Here is a 19,040-nt window from a genome sequence, read left to right as displayed (position 1 = left end):
AAAACTTACCGTATATACTCAAGTATAAGCCAAATTTTTCAGCACAGTTTTTGTGCTGAAAAAGCCCCCCTCGGCTTATACTCGAGTCAGCAAAAATATTTTTTTTTTTTTTTCGTGGGGAAGGGGGGGGGTGTCTATGACCAGCTGCAATATCAATGCATAGAATCTCCCATAAAATGGCGGAAAAAAAAGAAGCTTTAAAAAACATAAAAGTTGTAAATCCCTCCTTTCCCTAGAATACATATAAAAGTAGAAAATGACTGTGACACACAAACACATTAGGTATCCTGTGTCTGACAGTGTCCGGTCTACTGAATATAGGGGATCTGCAGTGCTCCTGTTCCGTCGGGAAGGGGTTAATAGGAGCACTACAGATACCCTATATTCAGCCAGACTGAATTCCAAGTGGGGGAAGAAAAACTCAGTCCTCAAGCTCAGGGAAGGGGCAGACAGACAACCAAAACACCCCCTCCCCTTCCCCAGCAACTACTGCACCCAAAAACTCCGACCATTTTAATTTTTGAAATTTTCCAGTAGCTGATGCATTTCCCCCCCTCGGCTTATACTCGAGTCAATAAGTTTTCCCAGTTTTTTTTGTGGTAAAATTAGGGGCCTCGGCTTATATTCAGGTCGGCTTATACTCGAGTATATATGGTACATGTCTATAGTTTAATTAGATCTACCAACTGCAACTACTCCTGTCATGGTGATATGACATGTTAGGGGGGGGGGGGGGGGATTAATCAATACTGGCATACAGTAGCGGTCTTGATGATCCCTGCGCCATCCAAGGTTGCACCCAATTGTCTTTTTTGATGAAAATAGAGCAGGTCCTATCCTATAGAGGTAAGTGCAAATTGGGATGCACTCGGATGTCAGTCCAAGTGTCATCTGATTACATGCTGCTGAAGGGTAGGCCCCATCTCGGATGCACAGTCGTCGTGTGTATAGGGTTTTAGCCTGATTTATGATAAGGAGCAAGGCTCATGATGAACTGGGCATATCCTGTGCCATAATCTACACCAAAAACCTGGTGTAAATGCTGAATTTGGCAGAACTGATGACTTTGCCCTATCATACCCTCACAACACATTCTTTTTGGAACAAATGACTTTTAAAAAAAAAAAAGGTACAACTCTGAGGTTTGCAATGTTTTATTGACATTGAACATTGATGAATTTGCCCCGGTATTACAGTATATTACAGACAGTTCAGTTTATTACATTACCATACCATACATGTGTCATGAATCCCATATAATGGGACAGTTACAGCTTCCTTTGGGAACCCTGATAAAATGGCATGAAATATGTTTTTTTTATGCTTAGGAAGAGGCACAAGACCAAAACAATAAGATAGATAATACGTGTATGGTTGATGGAAGTCTGACCACTAGGACCCACACCAGTCATGAGAGTAGGAGACCCATGCCCCCATTTGAATGGAGCATTGGTCATGCATGCACATCTACACTTCAACCTGGGACAGACTAAGAAAGTCGAGTTGACCTCTTGGCTATCTTTATCATTGCCATAGAAGTTGAATGGAGCAATAGGAAGGCGCTGCAGAAAGGCCTTGTAACAAATAGATATGATGTCAGTCCTGAAGAAGAGGTCACATTGGCTCGCCCACGTTTTATGCCACCTTTAACCAACTGATAGTTGAGGGCATTGTCTCCCCACCGAACCGATATTGATGACATATCCTATGGATAGGATCATTATTAAAGTCTTGGAAATCCATTTCTAATAGACCATTATACTGATTTATTAGAAAGCTAAAGTGATGTTTCAATTTATAATCACTTTATGGACAACCTAGCACTAACTTTCGTATCTTATTCATAAAATGTGAAATTATATTATGGATGTGGCCAGTGGGTTCCCATGACGGGAGCTCCTTTGAAGTGCTTAGAACAGAAGAGTCTGTTACTCCCCCCGCCCCTCTCTGTAGAGGGGAGCTCAGTATAGGTTCTAGTCACGCAATATCAAAGTGATAGGACCAACCATGGCTAGGTCCTCTCTCTGCAGGGACCACATAGCTGCCATATGTCTTACCTCTCTGGTACCGTTCCCCTGGTCTACCACTCGAAACGGATTTAAACAAAGACGTGCAATTTTTTTTGTTTTAAGCCTCCCAAAATCTGCATCTAATTGTTCGAAAATTGAATAGAAGTGAAGTTGATGAGTAAATTGGAAGCATCGGGAAGTCTATAAGCTTAACATCAGCACTAACCTTGTCTGGGCTTCCCTGAGAAGAACAGATGCCAAGTGCCCATGTCGATGAATGAAAATGAGTTTGTCCACAGGTAACGTTACAGAGATGGCGTTATTAGCTTGTATCCGGAGATAGAAGGACGCCGCGAATCTACCTTGTCAGTAATAGATTTGATGCCAGCCTTGATGGACTCCATTTAGGCAATGTCATGAATGTTGATACTGATGAGCGATAATTATAGTGCTGACGGCTGGTAATGTTTCCGCGAGTCAGCCATTTAATGGCTCCTTTCAGATACTTTGAGTTATCGCGTGTTACTCTAAAAACTGCTGTTTGCCTTTGTTATAGGTTTTGGACATTCTTCTTGTGTATATTATTATATTCTTATATTATAAGGGTGGTGTGCTGACCATGGCTGATCTGTTCTTCACGTATATGAGTCTATCACCACCTCCAAGTATATTCAACTGTGCCTATCGTGTTACAGAGCACATTATAATGAAGAATAATTCACCTTTGTAATGTATGTCACTTTTGTAGATTTGGAGAAGAACGACTTTTTAGGCCAATAAGGCAGTAAGTGCATTGGGGGCGGGCCTTCGGCTCCCTGGAGCACTGCTCTTGCTACTCAGACCCTTACTCAATCCTGCCTGTGTCACCCCTTAATGTGGGAGTTGATCTTCTCACTGCTATGACATCACCCATCCTACCTAAGCTACAAGACAGTAATCCCAAGCTGAAGGCCCACCCCTAGTGCACCAACTACTTAATTTGCATAAGACTTGTTTTACATTAAATTAACAGAAGTAACATATATAACAAAGATATGTTTATTTAGCACTGTAATGTTCTCTGTGATGCCATGGTGGCAGTGGAATATGCTTTTCAAAGTTTGTGAGTCCGTGAAAAGCAAAAAAAAAAATTTTCACGGACCCATAGAATTTAATAGGGTTAGTGGTCAACAAAATGGACCAAAATAGAGCATGTTTCCGTTCTTCCACAGAACAGAAGTCTATAGGTGTCCATTAAAATAAAAGGGTCCATACTCAGCCAGTGATTGTCAGGGACCTCACACACCTGCAGATTGCAGATGTGTGAATAAGGCCTAACTCTAGTGTACACCGCGGTCCTGTTAAAAGATATTTCCATACTCCCTTGTAGCACGTGCCGCTACAGTAAGGTAATAAACCTTTAGTATTTGGTAGTGGGCAAAAAGTTGCAAATTGTTCCTTTAGGCAAGTTGTAGTTTTTATTCCCTTTAGCCACAAACTTGGAGAAAATCTGCTGCAATTTTGGCGCAAAATCCACGTTTGTGTGCTTCAAATTTGCAGATTTCCCTCTAACCTTTGCAACAAGTGAAATTTGCATTTTTTACACTATGTCAGGCATTCTGCTTATATTTCTGTGCAGATTTTTTTTTCCATCTTGCATTGTACGGTAAATCTAAATCTGCACATCCCCAGCTCTTTGCCACATGTGAACATGGCATTTTGCTTGTCCTTTATTACCTTTCTTTTGGGTCAGGATATCCTCAAATAACTGGCACAGGATGACCAGCTTTAGAAAAGACAACACGTTCTTTTCTTATTTTTGAAAGCTGGTCATGTCACATTACTTATAATATTACAAACCAAAAGGAAAGGTAAGTCATTGTCAACTTGTCAGTGCTATGGGCGGCTGTTTTAATGGAGGGTATCTGCTTTCTACTATTGATGAACTGTCCAATATTAGATCTGCAGGGGTGCACTACCTGGGACCCCCACAGATCAGCTATACCAGGACAGTGTGCCTCCTGGTAATGTTAACATTCTGGGAACCGCACTGATCACTTACCTTACAAACTTTGCTGTCCTTTTACAGCTGATCTGTAGGGGTCCCAGGCGTTGGACATTTGCAGATCTAATATTAATGGACTATCCTAAGGATAATTCAGCAATAAAAACTATTATCCCTTTAAATAGCGATTTTAGCAATTTTTTCATCTGTGTGTACTGTGCAAGTGTTTTAGGCAGGGGTGGGAAAATGCTGCAAAGTAAGAATGATTTAAAAAAAATAGAAGTGTTAATTTTTTTGTCATTTAATAAAATGAAATGAGTAAACAAAAGAGAAATTTAAATCTCATTAATATTTGGTGTGACCTTTGCCGTTTGCCTTCCATCAGTTCTTCTCGGTACTTGAAGACAGTTTTTGAAGGACTCTGCAGGGAGGTTGTTCCCGCCATCTTGGAGAACTAAGCCCAGATCTTCTGTAGATGTAGGCTTTTTCCAATCCCTTCTATCTTTTGTGTAATCCCAGACTGGATGATGTTGAGATCAGGGCTCTGCGGGGGCCGGATCGTCACGTCCAGGGCTCCTCCTTCAAAGGGTAAAGGTCACACCAAATATTTTGTTCACTTCATCTTGTTAATCGACAAATATAACCTATTAACCCTTCGATTTCTAAATATATCCTTTACAGCAGTTTTTCCACACTCTCCTTACACATTTGGACAGCACTGTATATAACAGGTACAGCCTGGATACATTTCTTAAAGTGAACTTCCATATACCTCATTTCCTGCCATATATTCAGTACATAGATTTGCCCGTCTTAAGAAGGGCATCAGATATTATAAAAGCCTTTAAGTCCCATTCCTGTAAGGTTTGCTACGTTTGTGATATGATGACGGTTCTATCCATCTAATTCTGTAGCAGAAATGAATTTCATCAATTACCAGATCCATCAATCATCGCGGCAGAATCTTGACTCGCTTTCATACCTATAAGATAGCACATTCGCATTTTTGCAGGTCTGCCCGCTTCAGAGTAATTTAAAGGTTTTTCTCAAGTTATGTATTAAAAGTTTTTACTGCTTATGCTGAATACAAAAGCAGATGTGAATACAGGCTAATTGGTCCCCCTCCCCTGTTTTTCCTCTCAAGGCGTTATTCCGATATGCTTAAGAATTAAATGTTTTCTGCAAGATAAATTGCTAATTGCACCTCGCAATTCCCATCTGTGGAGACAACGTTATACATAATGGAACCATAAAGGAAAGGAGCGGATTTAGTCAAATAAAATCTGCATAAATGAAGATCACACGTTGAAGTTTTAAAGGCTTTATGTGTTCCGGCTCTCGTACACGTGTACATTTATATAGATAACTTATGACCTGGCATCGGCTTACTGCATGCTTAAGGGGATTGTGTGGCCCAATTTTTTCTGAACAGTAGCTTTACTCTTGACTGTTCATTTCTTCTCGGGGAAAAAACTCTAATAGCCTCGACTCAAAGGGCACATTCATCTGTAGTCCTTCAGTTTACATGTCTGAATGTGTATATCTGCGGCCCCCCAAAAAATATATTTGGGTGCGGATGGGTTTGTACTGTAGCTTTTGGGTACCTGCATAAGGGCGAATGGTATTGTAACAAAAAAAAACTATCTTAGCCCAAGGCCCAAAGCCACGTGTGGGCCTTGACAGAAACGCCACAGCAAAAAATTGAAGCATTTTACAGTCCTTGCAAAGTGGATAAGATTATGACTAATGTTATCTACACGTTGCAGAAAAATATGCTGCGATTTACAAAAATGTTGCATGTTTGTAAATCGCAGCATGTCAGCTATACCTATGGAAATGCTAGTTTTCCTCTGCAGACTTTGTTCTTCAATAATACCTATATGGAAGACATGTATGCGTTTTCTCCGCAGCGCTTTTTGGCTCTGGCTCGCTATGTGTGGCCTTAGCCTTAAGAGGAATCTATCACCAGAATGCCGCATATAAGCCAAGCCTCGACCAAAGAATAGATCATCAATATCAGAATCCCCAACAATCAGCTGATCAATATCAGAATCTCCAACAATCAGGGCAACACGGTGGCTCAGTGGTTAGCACTGCAGTCTTGCAACGCTGGAGTCCTGGGTTTGAATCCCGCCAGGTACAACATCTGCAAGGAGTTTGTATGTTCTCCCTGTGTTCCTCCCATTCTACAAAGACATACTGATAGGAAAATAAATGTACATTGTGATCCCTATATGGGGCTCACAATCTACATAAAAAAATTCCCCAACAATCAGCTGATTGAAGAGTCTGCAGTGTATGGACAAGTGCTGTGGCCAAGTACAGCGCTATATATTTTGTAGTGGTTGTGCTTGGTATTGCAGTTCAGCTTAATTCTTTTGAATGGGATTAATCTGCATTGCGGCCATGTGACCAATGGGCTTGATGTCACTGACCTGAGAAGAGGGAGTAGAGCTCATCCAACCACTTCAAACTCTTCAAACAGCTGATCAGCACAGGTCCTGGGTGTTGAATCTTTACAAATGTAGTAGTAATGATCTACCCCAAGGATAAGTCATCAGTTTGCCAAAGTCCTGGCAAACCTCTTTAATCCATGTCCACATGCAGCAGATTTCTTTTCTGCAGACATCTCTGTGACTGTCCTGTACATCTGTATAAACTTTGCAAAAATCCATGTGTATGTAGCAGGAACAACCACATTTAGATGTATGGAATGAAATTTTGATATTTTGGAATTTCGTGCAGGAACGCTGATAAGTGCGAGCATACCCTAAGAACTGAAAAATGTCACGCCACCAAAAGAAGTTTCCATTGAGTCCTAAGCCAGTAGTATTGGGTCTTGATATTATTTTTTTGATTTATTAGACAGAGGTGCAATTTTTCGGGATATAATATCTATTATCATTATATTGGCACCCTCAATAGTGTTGTCAATGGAGATTTACATAGACTTGTATATTAATGATAAAGGTGTCATCTTTGTGGATACAAACTAGCAACAAACAAGAAGTAAAGCAATAGAACAATAATCTGAATATAAATACTTCCAAAATAAAATAAATGAATAATCATGAAAAATAATAGATGTTCTGCCAGCGCTATCTCTGCATTGCTTAGGTGGTGGTGTAGGCTCCGGACTTCTTGCCAAATCTCTTTAGAAATGAAGATTGTTTATAAGGAAATGCTGTATATGAATATTAATTTTATCTTCAGTCTGCGTCACTGAAATAAAGCCGTACCCAAAACTAAAAGGTATCAGATAGCAGCCTGCCAGGTCAGATAGTTTTATGCCACCACTTCCAGGTAGGTGACATAAGACACGTGTATACATACCTAGGCTGGCATTATAGTATATAGGGTATTCAGCGGCTGTGAATAGCTTGGTGATAATTCCTGTGAAATTGTAGTGACCCGAGTGTCCCATCTGAGGGGAGCTCCGATTTTTCCATTTCGATCCCATAATTATAAAGCAGGTCCTATCTTGTTATGTGAAATCGGAACAGGATCGACCCCCATAGAAATAATTATAGCACGGAAGGCACTTGGGTGACACTCAGAGGTAATCAGAGTATGATTCGAGTGCCTTCCTTTAAAAATTCTGCACCCACTTCACCTTGAGCCATGAAGCCTTAGTAATATCACTCAGCAAGTTTTATGTGTTGTATATATATATTGATCAGCCATAACGTTAGATCCATCTGCCTAATATTGTGTAGGTCCCTTTTGCTGCCGAAACAGCCCTGACCCATTGAGGTATAGACTATATGTGACCTCCAAAGGTGACCCTCAGTCATTTTTCATCAGCTTGTGCCACAGTATCTGTCCTACTGGTATTAGTCTAGACCTAGTAAGCCTTCAGTTCTCACACATCAATGAGGCCACCCTTGAAATACGGTACATTTTACCACTGCATACTAGGAACACCCCACAACACCTGTCATTTTGGAAATGATCTGACTTACTTGTCTAGGCCCGAACTGTACACTCAGTGCCTAATGTATCCCACGCTATTAATAACAAAAATAACACATTTTTAAGACTGGTTTTACATGTTCGTGTATCCAAATCCTTTCCAACACATTGTGGCCTTAAGGTATATTCACACGGAGGAAAAGGTCGTGGAAACTTTTTCAGGCGTGTGAACATTCCAGGTGCTTGCTGCGACAAAATGCTGATGCAGCATTGGCTTTCCGTTGCGGCATCCTGCTCCTGTGTAGTGTCTCGAGCCGCGGACGGCGCAGCTGATTCTGCTGCGGAATCCACGGCATGATAGGGCATGTCGCTTCTTTTTTCCGCTACTAGCTAGGGCTGTTTTTGCCAGCGGGTTTGTGAGGCGGATTCTGTGTCAAAATCCGCTGCCAAAAATTCTGTGTAAACCCACATAGGCAGTTAAGGGTGGGTTCACATCTGCGCTCTCGTCTCTGCTTTCAAGTTTCCGTCTTCTGCCTGAGAAACTAGACAGGAGACGGAAATCGGCAGTAACTTTTCAAACCCATTCAGGTTTGCAAAGTGTCTGCCCGTGAGCGTCTTCTGGTCTCTGCAGCGAAATAGTTTTTTTTTTAACCGGACACAAAGTCCGGGCGCTCACGGGCGGACACTGTCTGCCGGGTTTCCGTCTCCTGTCGACAGAAGATGGAAACCTGAAAGTGGAGACGAGGGCGCAGATGTGAACCCGCACGCACTTTGGATTTGAGAATTGTGCCCACAACACGTGGACAGGGATTTGGGTGCATATAATGCATATGACTGCCATAATGTAATTAGTTACCAACTTTCGGCAACAGGACGGGTCGGGGGATATGACTTTATTAGAGATGAGCGAGTAGTATTCGATCGAATACTCGTATCGGTAGAATACCACGCACGAAAAATCCATTGAATTTAATGCAAAAACCTCCTCGTGCTCCTCATCCTGCTACTTCCCTAACTTGGATAATCCATGGTCTCGAACTCTGCTTTCCATGAAACCGGAACAACATTCCCGTTTTTTTCCCATAGACTATAATAGGATTCGATATTCGAACGAATACTGCTCACTCATCTCTAGACTTTATACATCCCTATTGTAACGACAACAAAAAAGTTTGCAAACTTGAATGTGTGAACTGAGCCTAATACCCAAGACGTTAAACATTCCTTTTTTTTACCAACTACAAAGTTGGTAAATACGAATGTGTAAACTGAGCCTAATATCCAAGAGGCCAAATCAGGATCTTATATTACTACGAAGTGTCTTGATTTTTATGGGGAATGTGCATAGAAAGTTGCTGAAGTTCGGGTATATTTGTGTATGCAAGGGCCGTTATTTTGAATTAAATATGTCTTGCCTGCAATGATTAATTTCACTAGCTGTTTCTTCCAAAATAACTGTTTTCCAGGTCATCCATGTATCTCGGGTCCCTCAGCAATGAGATGGCATGGGAGGTCTTGGAAAACAGCAGCATTATGTAAGAAGGATTCATACATATTTTCAACATTTGATTGTGTTTGTGCCGTGTTTCGACGTCTCCTCGCCACTGTGATTCCTGTGATTTATTTCTGCAATCATGCAATGTTGTGCTTCTGGGAGTGAACCAATCAGGAGCTCCTTCATGGCGACAATGAGAAATTAGGCTGAAAGAGAGTCAAGAGCTTGTTCTCTTCCTCCAATTACCATGACATGAAATGGCAGTCTATAGCGTGTCATTTCACGTGTTGATTATCCATTGATTTGACTGTTATGTGTAATGCTATGTGATATTTATATAGCATTCAACGCGAAATTCTAAATTTACACACATCATAATTTAAAGTGGTGTGTACGATAAATGACAAGCCGATTAATAAATGACATGGAGAAATAAACACACAATATATTAGAGCTGTAACCAGCGCTCTAAGTGTCTTGGCTCTGTATCTTGAAATTGCTGGATCGTAAATAGCACAACTTCTGGGAGCAGCCATTTTTCCTTGCACAGGCCTCAGTGGAGGTAAATTAAATGTAAGACCCTGAACAAAACCGAAAATGTTCATTTAATTCAGTAAGCACATGATAAAACACATGTGAAAGATAAAATGATAAAATATCCGCTGTTGTCTTATGTCTGGGTACTAGGCCTCAAAAATCTGCAATAAATTAAAATGGCTTTACCCTGAAGTTGCTGAAGGTGAGACTGTTGACCGGATAAGTCGTGAAATTCTGTGCTAATAATAGGGAATAATTGTGAAATATTAATGGTCAATAGAAGTTTGGATTATTACTCTAATATGTTAGGTTCACACCTGCGTTCCAGTTTCCTAAAACCCGGAAACCTAATCTGCTTAAAAAAAGCAGAAACCCAGGGGCGCCATAGACTATAATGGAGTCCGCCTGGTTTCCACCGGAAAAGGGCAGAAAATGTAACTGGATTTGGGGACGGAAACCCTGAACGTAGATGAAGCGCAGGTTGGAACCTAGTGTAATTCGCATAAGGAAAATCTAAATTTAAAGGGCTTTTCCAGGCTTTTATTTTGATGGCTTATTCTCTATCTCAGGGGTCAGAAACCGTCACCATTCCAGCTACTGTGAAAGTACAACTCCCTTCATTCACTTCCAATGGGAATTCCATGAACAGCAGAGAAAGTGTGCATGCTGGGAGTTGTAGTTTTACAACAGCTGGTTGTGTACCCTTACGCTATCTGATCTGTAAGGGTCAGATTTCCCAGCTCCTGAGCTGTAGCAATGTTATATGTTCACTATATAGTGCACTGAGCCACCTGCTTCCAGCTCCATTCACTGTATAGCACTGGGCCCGACAGCAGTTCTGAACAGCTGATCAGCGTGGGCTGCTTGTCGTAAGGATAGGCCACAAAAAAGAGCCCAGAATACCCCTTTAATTTTGGAATCTGATTACTATGGCAGAACAGTATAATGAAAAGTATGCTTTGGGTAGTGACTAAACACCTCCCTCCATTTCTAGGCCTCAGTTCAAATCTGGGCTGTTTGCTAGGGCTGCAACAGTTACTCAGTGTGTCCCTAGTAACCATTCTGTCTCAAGTAACAGGATTGGCACTTGTGATAGCAGATATCTTTCTTTATACCAGCCTGCATTGCCAAAAATTAGGGGGACACCTAAATTTGTGAGCCCATACTTGTGTCCTGGATCCACAATCCAACATGGGTCTAAAACCAAAACTAACACAATAGATCTCTATAAATGCTGTATGTTTTAGTTAGCTAGGTTTAAAGGGGTTTTCCAGGCTAAATAATTGATGACCTATCCTTAGGATAGGTCTTCAATTAAAGGTCCGCACGAGTTCAACATCCGAGCCCCCGGGAGAAGTTGCAGCTTTTAGGCGAGCGCAGCATTTACCAAGTATCATTTGTACAACAGCTGTTATTGGTATTGCAGCTCAGCCTATTCGCTTGAGTGGGACTGAACTGCGATCAGGCCATGTGACTAATAAATGTGACGGCACATGGTTTGTGAATTGGAAATGGCGTTCAGAGAGCATCGCTGCTGCTGCAGATGTCTTCACTTGATAACCTGGGAACCCTTTTTAAGGCTAAGTCCCCATATTGCAGCCAAAAAGTGCTGCGGGAAAAACCTTGGCAGCAATGCATAATGCTTCTATTATACTTATAGGGAAACTGCTGGTGTTTCCGTAAGTATAGTTGACATGTTGCGATTTCCAAAAACACAACGTATTTAAAAAATTGCAGCGTGTCCACTGTGTGTATTTTTTCTCAATGTGTGGATGGAATTCACTAGATTTGCTGTAAAGCACCTTGTCTTTTTTCGCTGCGTTTTTGCCATGGCCCAATGTCATGTGGGGCCGCATCCTAAATTGGTTTTCTGGCATGTTACAATTGTTGGCCCAACCTTAGGAAAGACCATCCATACTATTGGTTGGGTGCAGCACCTGGCATGCATCAATGCTGCGGTCTCCCTTACCAGGCAGTGTGCTCTCCATTTTGTGAAGTGAGTTCCTGGCAAGTCCCTTTCAGGTTAAAAAGACATACTGTATCAGGCAATTTTTAGTTTTCTTTGTGACTTAAAGGGATTTTCTGGGCAAATTATATCAGTGACTTAGCCATTGGATAGATCATCTATATCAGATCGACATGGTCCGACACATGGGACTCCAGCCGATCAGCTGTTCTCAAGGGCCACTATATGAAGAAGAGTTGGAAACAGATAGGCCTGTGTAGTGACTGTGTTGACTTGTATGACTTGAGCCACAGATGAGAACAATGGTTTTTCCGGGATTCTGTGTGTTCGTTCCCCACTGATCTGATATTGACTCCCTATCCTAGGGATAGGTCATCAATTCAATTTTCCTGGAACGCCCCTTTAATCTCTCACAATTCTTGAAATCTGTGCTGTCTATGAAGGAAACTTTTAACTATTTGCATTGAGGCTGGGTTTACACCATAGGAGGACCATTAGCAGTTATACGCAGGTTCCAATGGACCGCATTGACTATTATAGAGTAGGGCTGGACGATTATAACCTAAAACAAAATTATGATTAATTGGGCATTTTACCTCAATTAATTATAAATAATGGCAATTATTTAAGTCTCTATGTCCCTATTACAAAATGATTAAGTGTTTTGGGCAAACTCCACAGGATTGGCTTGTGAGGTCTGTCCATTGGTTTTGTTTGAACTGAACATAGCTGAACCGAAATTTGAGACCCCAGAGCATAATAAGGGAAGGGCCAGGGGAGGTGATCGGATATAAAAAAACAGTCTTACTCACCTCTCCTGTGCTCTAGTTCGGCTTCCTACTGTCTTTGGTGCTCCTGGGTAATGTCAGGGACTATGAGGCCTGTGATTGGGCCTCAGCTTTTGACGCAAATGTCGCAATTCCACGTGATGTCAGCCAGTCCCTGACGTCAGCTAGAAATGCGAGGTGAAAAACAGAAGTGAACAAAATTACGTAGGTTATCCTGGTTGATCATCGGTTTCGGTTATTTTGCGATCAATCAATTGGCCCTATTATGGGATCTATCAGGTGGCCGTCGTTTTAAAGCTTAAACTGGTCAAGGAAAAAGTCCTCAAAATAGGACTATTTCATTCACTGATTCCATACAGACATTGTGACGAGTGGCGCAGAAGCGATCTTAGCCTTAGGGTGCATGCACACTACGTAACGCCGGGCGTGTATGAGAGCCGTACACGCCGGCGTTACAGCAGGGCTGCCGAACACTTCCCATTCACTTCAATGGGAGCGCTCGTAAACGCCGCTGTTACGAGCGCTCCCATTGAAGTGAATGGGAAGTGTTCGGCAGTCTGCTGTAATGCCGGCGTGTACGGCTCTCATACACGCCCGGCGTTACGTAGTGTGCATGCACCCTTAGGCTGGAACCTCAATAGTCACCTGACACAGGCCCACTGTGGGACACCATTAAAACATGTTTTTAGCTTTACAAACCGGAACGTTTCCATTCACTGACAGCAAGTTAAGACCTTGAACATGGTAAATAATGGAATCGTAAACGATGTTAGAATTTTTTTTGTAAAGGTAGAAGCCTTCTATATAAGCAACTACAAAATAAAATCCTCCGAATCCATCTTCGTGGTGATGTTGGTTTCAGCACGGAGCAGATTTCCTGTCAGTAATCCCATTAACAGACACAGAAGTCAGTCTCTTTCGTCATGTTTTACAGAGTGGCTAGTAACGGAGATTGGTAAATTGTTTTTCGCTTGAAAACAAACTTTTTGTGAAATTTGAAGGGGAGTCTGTCACAAGAACCAAAATATCAACCCCCAAAATACAGATACATGGATTAGGATCACCTGAATCAAATGGTGTTTCCTTGTTGAGAATCGCTGCCTCCGTTGCTGAGATATATTGCAGTTTTTGTCAATGTGCAAATGAGCTTTGCTTGTTTCCATATTGACAAAAAGTTCCATAGCATTGGCACCGATTCACAAGGGGAAACCTCATTTGATTCAGGTGATCCCAACCTATCTATCTGTGTTTTGGGGTTGATATACTGGGTTCTGATGAAGTGAAGTTGTTTGCGTTCTGTAGCATTTGCCAGTCCTATGATTTTTTGGGTTGTAATGTAATGCGGGTAAGTAGCCAAATCAGGAGAAATGTTTGCTCCTTTGGCTTATTGAGCAGATCATCCCCATCCCCATTTCAGACGGGTCCTGTTTAGAGATGAGCGAACACTGTTCGGATCAGCCGATCCGAACAGCACGCTCCCATAGAAATGAATGGAAGCACCTGTGACGCTGACTTTGCCGGCGGCCGGCCGGCGTCACAGGTGCTTCCATTCATTTCTATGGGAGCGTGCTGTTCGGATCGGCTGATCTGAACAGTGTTCACTCATCTCTAGTCCTGTTATATTCCAGTTAGAACTTTTTTAACCTCTGACTTTTCTGGGAACTCTGCATTGTGCTTTTCCTCTGTTGTTCCTCCTAGAAATATAAGGCCATATTGATGATGGGGTTATTATTGTCTAGCTATTATTGTCACAAAGACTTGCATGGTTCAGTATCAGCAGAATAAGGCAGCATGTTCAGTGACCGCCATGTTTCTTGCCCTCTCTAGTATGGTGGGAGTTGTCGTTTTGCACGGTTGGAGAGCCACAAATGAAGGTCCACTTTCCTCAAGCGTATGCTACGTTATAGATTACTTTTCATAAATGAATAGTAGAGGTGAAAATAAGAAACATTGTGTCCCTAGAGGGCAGCATACAGAGTGCACAGTTCTCCTAATTACATCCTGGAGAATAGATTTGCATATTTTTTACCCAGAATCCCTAGCGGAGCAGGAATGACTTGTAAGTCTCCATACGCCTATGTAGGCACACACTCTCCCTAATGTGTATAATATATCTTAACAAGATTCTTTTACCACCAAGCTTTTCTCCTGCTCCTTATCTTTAGTCTGAATGCTTGTTTCCTTAGATATGTCTCTGTATTCTGCCTCACACACAGAGCTCTGTGGAGAAAGCAGAGGTCGAGTGGGATTCTTCTGCGGGCTATTTAATTGATTTATTGCTTCATTCTGTGCACTAGCAGCCTCTTATCTACAAAGTAGTGTTAAAACACTAAAACAGCAACTATTTTTCTGTTAATGGTTTCCTACTGCGACACTGCACATACTTGCATGTTAGATGGTCATCCAGTCCCATCAAAGTCCTGACAATTATGTATGTATATGGGTTCTCTGCCGATGTATGGAGAGATTGGAGGAAATAGCTTTGTTATGTGTGTATTTCCGTTGCCAACTATGTAGTGTTGGTAGAAGAGTCGTGATATTGGAATGATAAAAATAAAATCAATAAATCTTAGGATTGTTGTTACTTTATTAAGCTAATCTTTCACATTGCAACATTGTTTGTCTGGGGAGGTCATGGGTTGAGTGAAATCTCTCCAAAAGACCATCTTCTTGAAAAGATCACCCCCTTTCAGACAAAGGTGCATGTGACAGATTTTTCAGTCCCATCCGATATTATACATGCTGGCCATTTTAAATAAAGCATATCTTTAATTATAAAATAAAATTTCAAAAATGAATAGTTCAGGTGAATATAAGAAATATTGTAATACATCTTGTTCAGGAAATCTGTTTTCTTCTCACCTATTAGGCTGCTCCTATTCCTTATCAGCATGTATCTTTACATAGAAACAGTAGCCATATCCAAATCATACAAAGAACTCTGTGGAGAGGCGAGGAGGGAGAAGGAGGTTGATAATTGATTTATTGCCTCATTCTGTGCACATGTAGTCTGTTATCTCTAGCACAGGAGTATTAATAGAGCTTCCTGACTCACAGAATAGCTGAGTGTAGCAGCAGTTTGCATGTGTTTTCCAGCAGCCTCCTTCTCCCCCTACCCTCTCCTTACACTAATGTCTTGGAAAAGGAAACATTTCTTAAATAAGATATTTCTAGTTATATATTTATAGTTTCTTATACACACATATACCATTCATTTCTATAAATGGAGGCACGCTTTAAGAAATCAACCCTGCTAGGGGACCACTTTTAAGGTGATCATCTCAAAGAGTTTTCAGTGATGCCTTAAATCAAAGTTTGCAATGATCTGGCTTAGATTCGAGTGCAGGTGCATAAAATGAGGTGAACCCTTCGCTGGTGCAGGAGATGTGAAGACTCTCAATGAAAACATCAGTCTTTGTAAATCTCCCCCACTGTGCACAGACGATGGTAATAAGCTAGAATATAAGTAGTTGCTTATCGTTGTGTGTGCCGACATCCCACTGTATACAGGCAAGTCAGAGATAGTTGCGAACCTGTAGACTTCTAAATCAGATGAGCTGCCTATTATGACATGCCCTAAGCTTGTATACCTCCAGCCCTCAATGTAACGTATAGATACTGTAAGGATGAACCTTCCAGAAGTTATGAGCAGTATCTGTGTTGTGCATGTCTTATTGTCACTGATTTAGATGGTGACCTTACACCCTTATATCACATAACGATAGATAGATAGATAGATAGATAGATAGATAGATAGATAGGACAATAGTGACACTTTCCACAATGTAGCAGCTAATTACAGGCGTGAGACACTTTCTGAATAGTAACGTTATGCCCTATATGTCTATATGTGACGTTACCACCTGCTTAATCTAGAATTGCTTAAATTTATTGCATAAATGCACTTTACCAGGGATGACTGTGACAGTATACTCACAAACCATGCCCCATGCCATGCCCACACTGCATGTGTTTGGGTAATACCAAGCATACCATCATTAGACCGTGGTCACACTGGAGTCCTGGTTCAGTTCCATCAGGTTTCCATTGCTTTTGCTTGACAGATTTATAGAGTTTGCTGTGTTTGGCTGCATGCCTATATCACACTTGTAATCTCTGCTTAGCAAGTACGCCATTAAGGCTTTAGGTACACGGCTGAGTGTGTAGTCCAAGGGGGTGGTTCTGATGCTCCGTTCCTTTCTGAAGATTATGGAGCATGTCCTATCCAAATCTGTGAAAGTGGATTGGAACTGAGCAGGACCACCCATTGAAATCACTGGAACCCCCTTGGGTTCACGCTTGGTCGTGTGCACAAACCCTAGAAGGTCCTGATATACATGATAAACATATTCATAGGGCTCTGTTAACCTGTTTGTGGCAAAAAAAGAGTGTCATTTTGGCCAGACCGTGTCCTTTTATCTTGTGTTGGGAGTCAGTATATGGTGGCATACTGAAGTATGGAATAGTCTACACGATTCTATACATTTGTCTTGTAAAATCAAATGAGGTATACATCAAATACGGGCCATTAATGGGAGGTGAACAAGGCCTTATAACAGCTGCCCAAACCCAGTACCATGGCTGTGGAGTCAGTAGCCCAAACCACTAACAACTCCATAAAGTAAAGCTCCTCTATGACTATGTTCACATCTGCGCCAGTGTCTGATGAAACTCCATGCAGTGTAAAAACGATGGACACCCAACAGACCCCATTATAGCGAACGGGGTCCACCATTCTCTGTGTGTTACCATTATATTAGCAGAGGGGCAACAATATTGTGAACCTAGTGTTAGTCATGATTGTATAATATCATTTAATATTATTAATCCTTTTATTCTGAAGCCGGAATCGGTAACTTTCCTCTAAGTCCAGTCAAACTGGCTCCATCTCCGACTCCACGGATTAGACTCCCTAGCCCTGGCTAGTACTATAAATCATTGCGGTCCTTGCGTTACATCACGTGACGTATCCGGCTTTGCATCTTTGTTTCCATTCTAAACAGACAAACATTAGAATATTCTACATGACTTCATTTTTCTACAACTTGACTACATTACCATCCAATATAACGTTATCTTCCCTGCTGGTCATTCATGACAAGGGTTAATCTACCTGGAACCGCTCTGTGAATCCTGTATTAACCTATCAAGGTGACAGGGAGTAGATGCCATCCAGGTCACAGGGCAGATTCTGTCTCTTATTGTATCTGTTCACTTCGCTGAATTTCCTGCAAATAGAAACTGCAGGATGTAAACGGCGTTTTACCTGCGTGCGGAATGATGTCCTTGACATAATGTGGGGCTGATCACTGCTCTAATGAAGAGACGACTAGAGACTCGGACTATAAATAGACTTGCTTAGTAATCACGACGTGTTACCAAGAGTAACAACAGGGATTCGCTGCTGACGTACGTGAGAGATGCTGTTACTTAACCCTGGCTATTCCAGTAAGCCCACATCTTATTCTGTATCATATAATAGCAAGTAAGGGATTCTTATTTATCTTCTCTATCAGAAGTGTGAATAGATGAGAAAACGGTGACCTGCTTCCCACATCATGCTTTCTGTATTCGGTATGGACAAGGAAATCTGTGGGCTGAATATTAGCCGTACAGAAATCTACAGAAAGGAATATATACACTTGTTAAAATTACCCCGCAAAGCTTCCTTAAAGGGCCAAGAGGAAACTTATTCCCTATGTACAAGATAGGGGTTAAGTATCAGATCGCTGGTGATCCGACCACCGGTTTCCCAGTGATCAGGGGACCACAAATCCCCTTAAAGCCTCCTTGTGAACGAAGCACCAATGCAGTTGCATGACTGTCTCCCCATTTCTTCATATTCAGGTGGTTGCAGTCTCTGGCAACACCCACAGCCCCATAGGAATGCTGGTCACATAAGCGCATTGGCGATCCATCCTCAAGGAGTCTTTAAGGGGGACTTTTGGTCCCAGTCTCCTGATCGCTGGGGAACGTGACAGACAGACCCCAAGCCATCTGACACTCATTCCATATGCGATGAAGGGATAAGTCTCCTTAAAGAGAACCTTTCATCAGATTGGGCACAGGCAGTTCTATATAATGCTGGAAAGCCGACAGTGCGCTGAATTCAGTGCACTGTCGGCTTTCCCGATCTGTGCCCCAGGTAAAGCGCTATCGGTCCCGGTACCGTAGTGCTTTACAGTCAGAAGGGCGTTTCTGACAGTCAAATACGTCCTTCTCCACAGCAGCGCCTATCGCGCTGTACAGTGTGAGCAGGAAGGAACGCCCCCTCCCTCTACTCACACAGCTCGTCCATAGTATTATCCACGAGTATTATCAGGAGGGGAGGGGGGCATTCCTTCCCGCT

The 19,040-nt window shown here is 41.9% G+C and overlaps 1 protein-coding gene across 10 annotated transcripts in view; it reads left to right on the top strand.

Annotated features, from left to right (window-relative positions):
* The window catches only part of DIP2C (disco interacting protein 2 homolog C), a 346,599-nt gene that overhangs the window by 139,789 nt on the left and 187,770 nt on the right, over window positions 1–19,040 (top strand). For 8 of the 10 annotated variants that reach the window (XM_075271576.1, XM_075271574.1, XM_075271580.1 and 5 more), the window contains exon 2: window positions 9,372–9,440. The exons of the other annotated variants lie outside the window; for them this stretch is intronic. In XM_075271576.1, coding sequence (XP_075127677.1) covers window positions 9,372–9,440 — 69 coding nt within the window. The remainder of the gene's footprint in view (window positions 1–9,371; window positions 9,441–19,040) is intronic. 10 annotated transcript variants of the gene reach the window in all.

Source organism: Leptodactylus fuscus, chromosome 4, assembly GCF_031893055.1.
Source record: "Leptodactylus fuscus isolate aLepFus1 chromosome 4, aLepFus1.hap2, whole genome shotgun sequence".
Taxonomy (NCBI): Eukaryota; Metazoa; Chordata; class Amphibia; order Anura; family Leptodactylidae; genus Leptodactylus; species Leptodactylus fuscus.
This window is presented reverse-complemented; position numbering and strand designations above follow the sequence as displayed.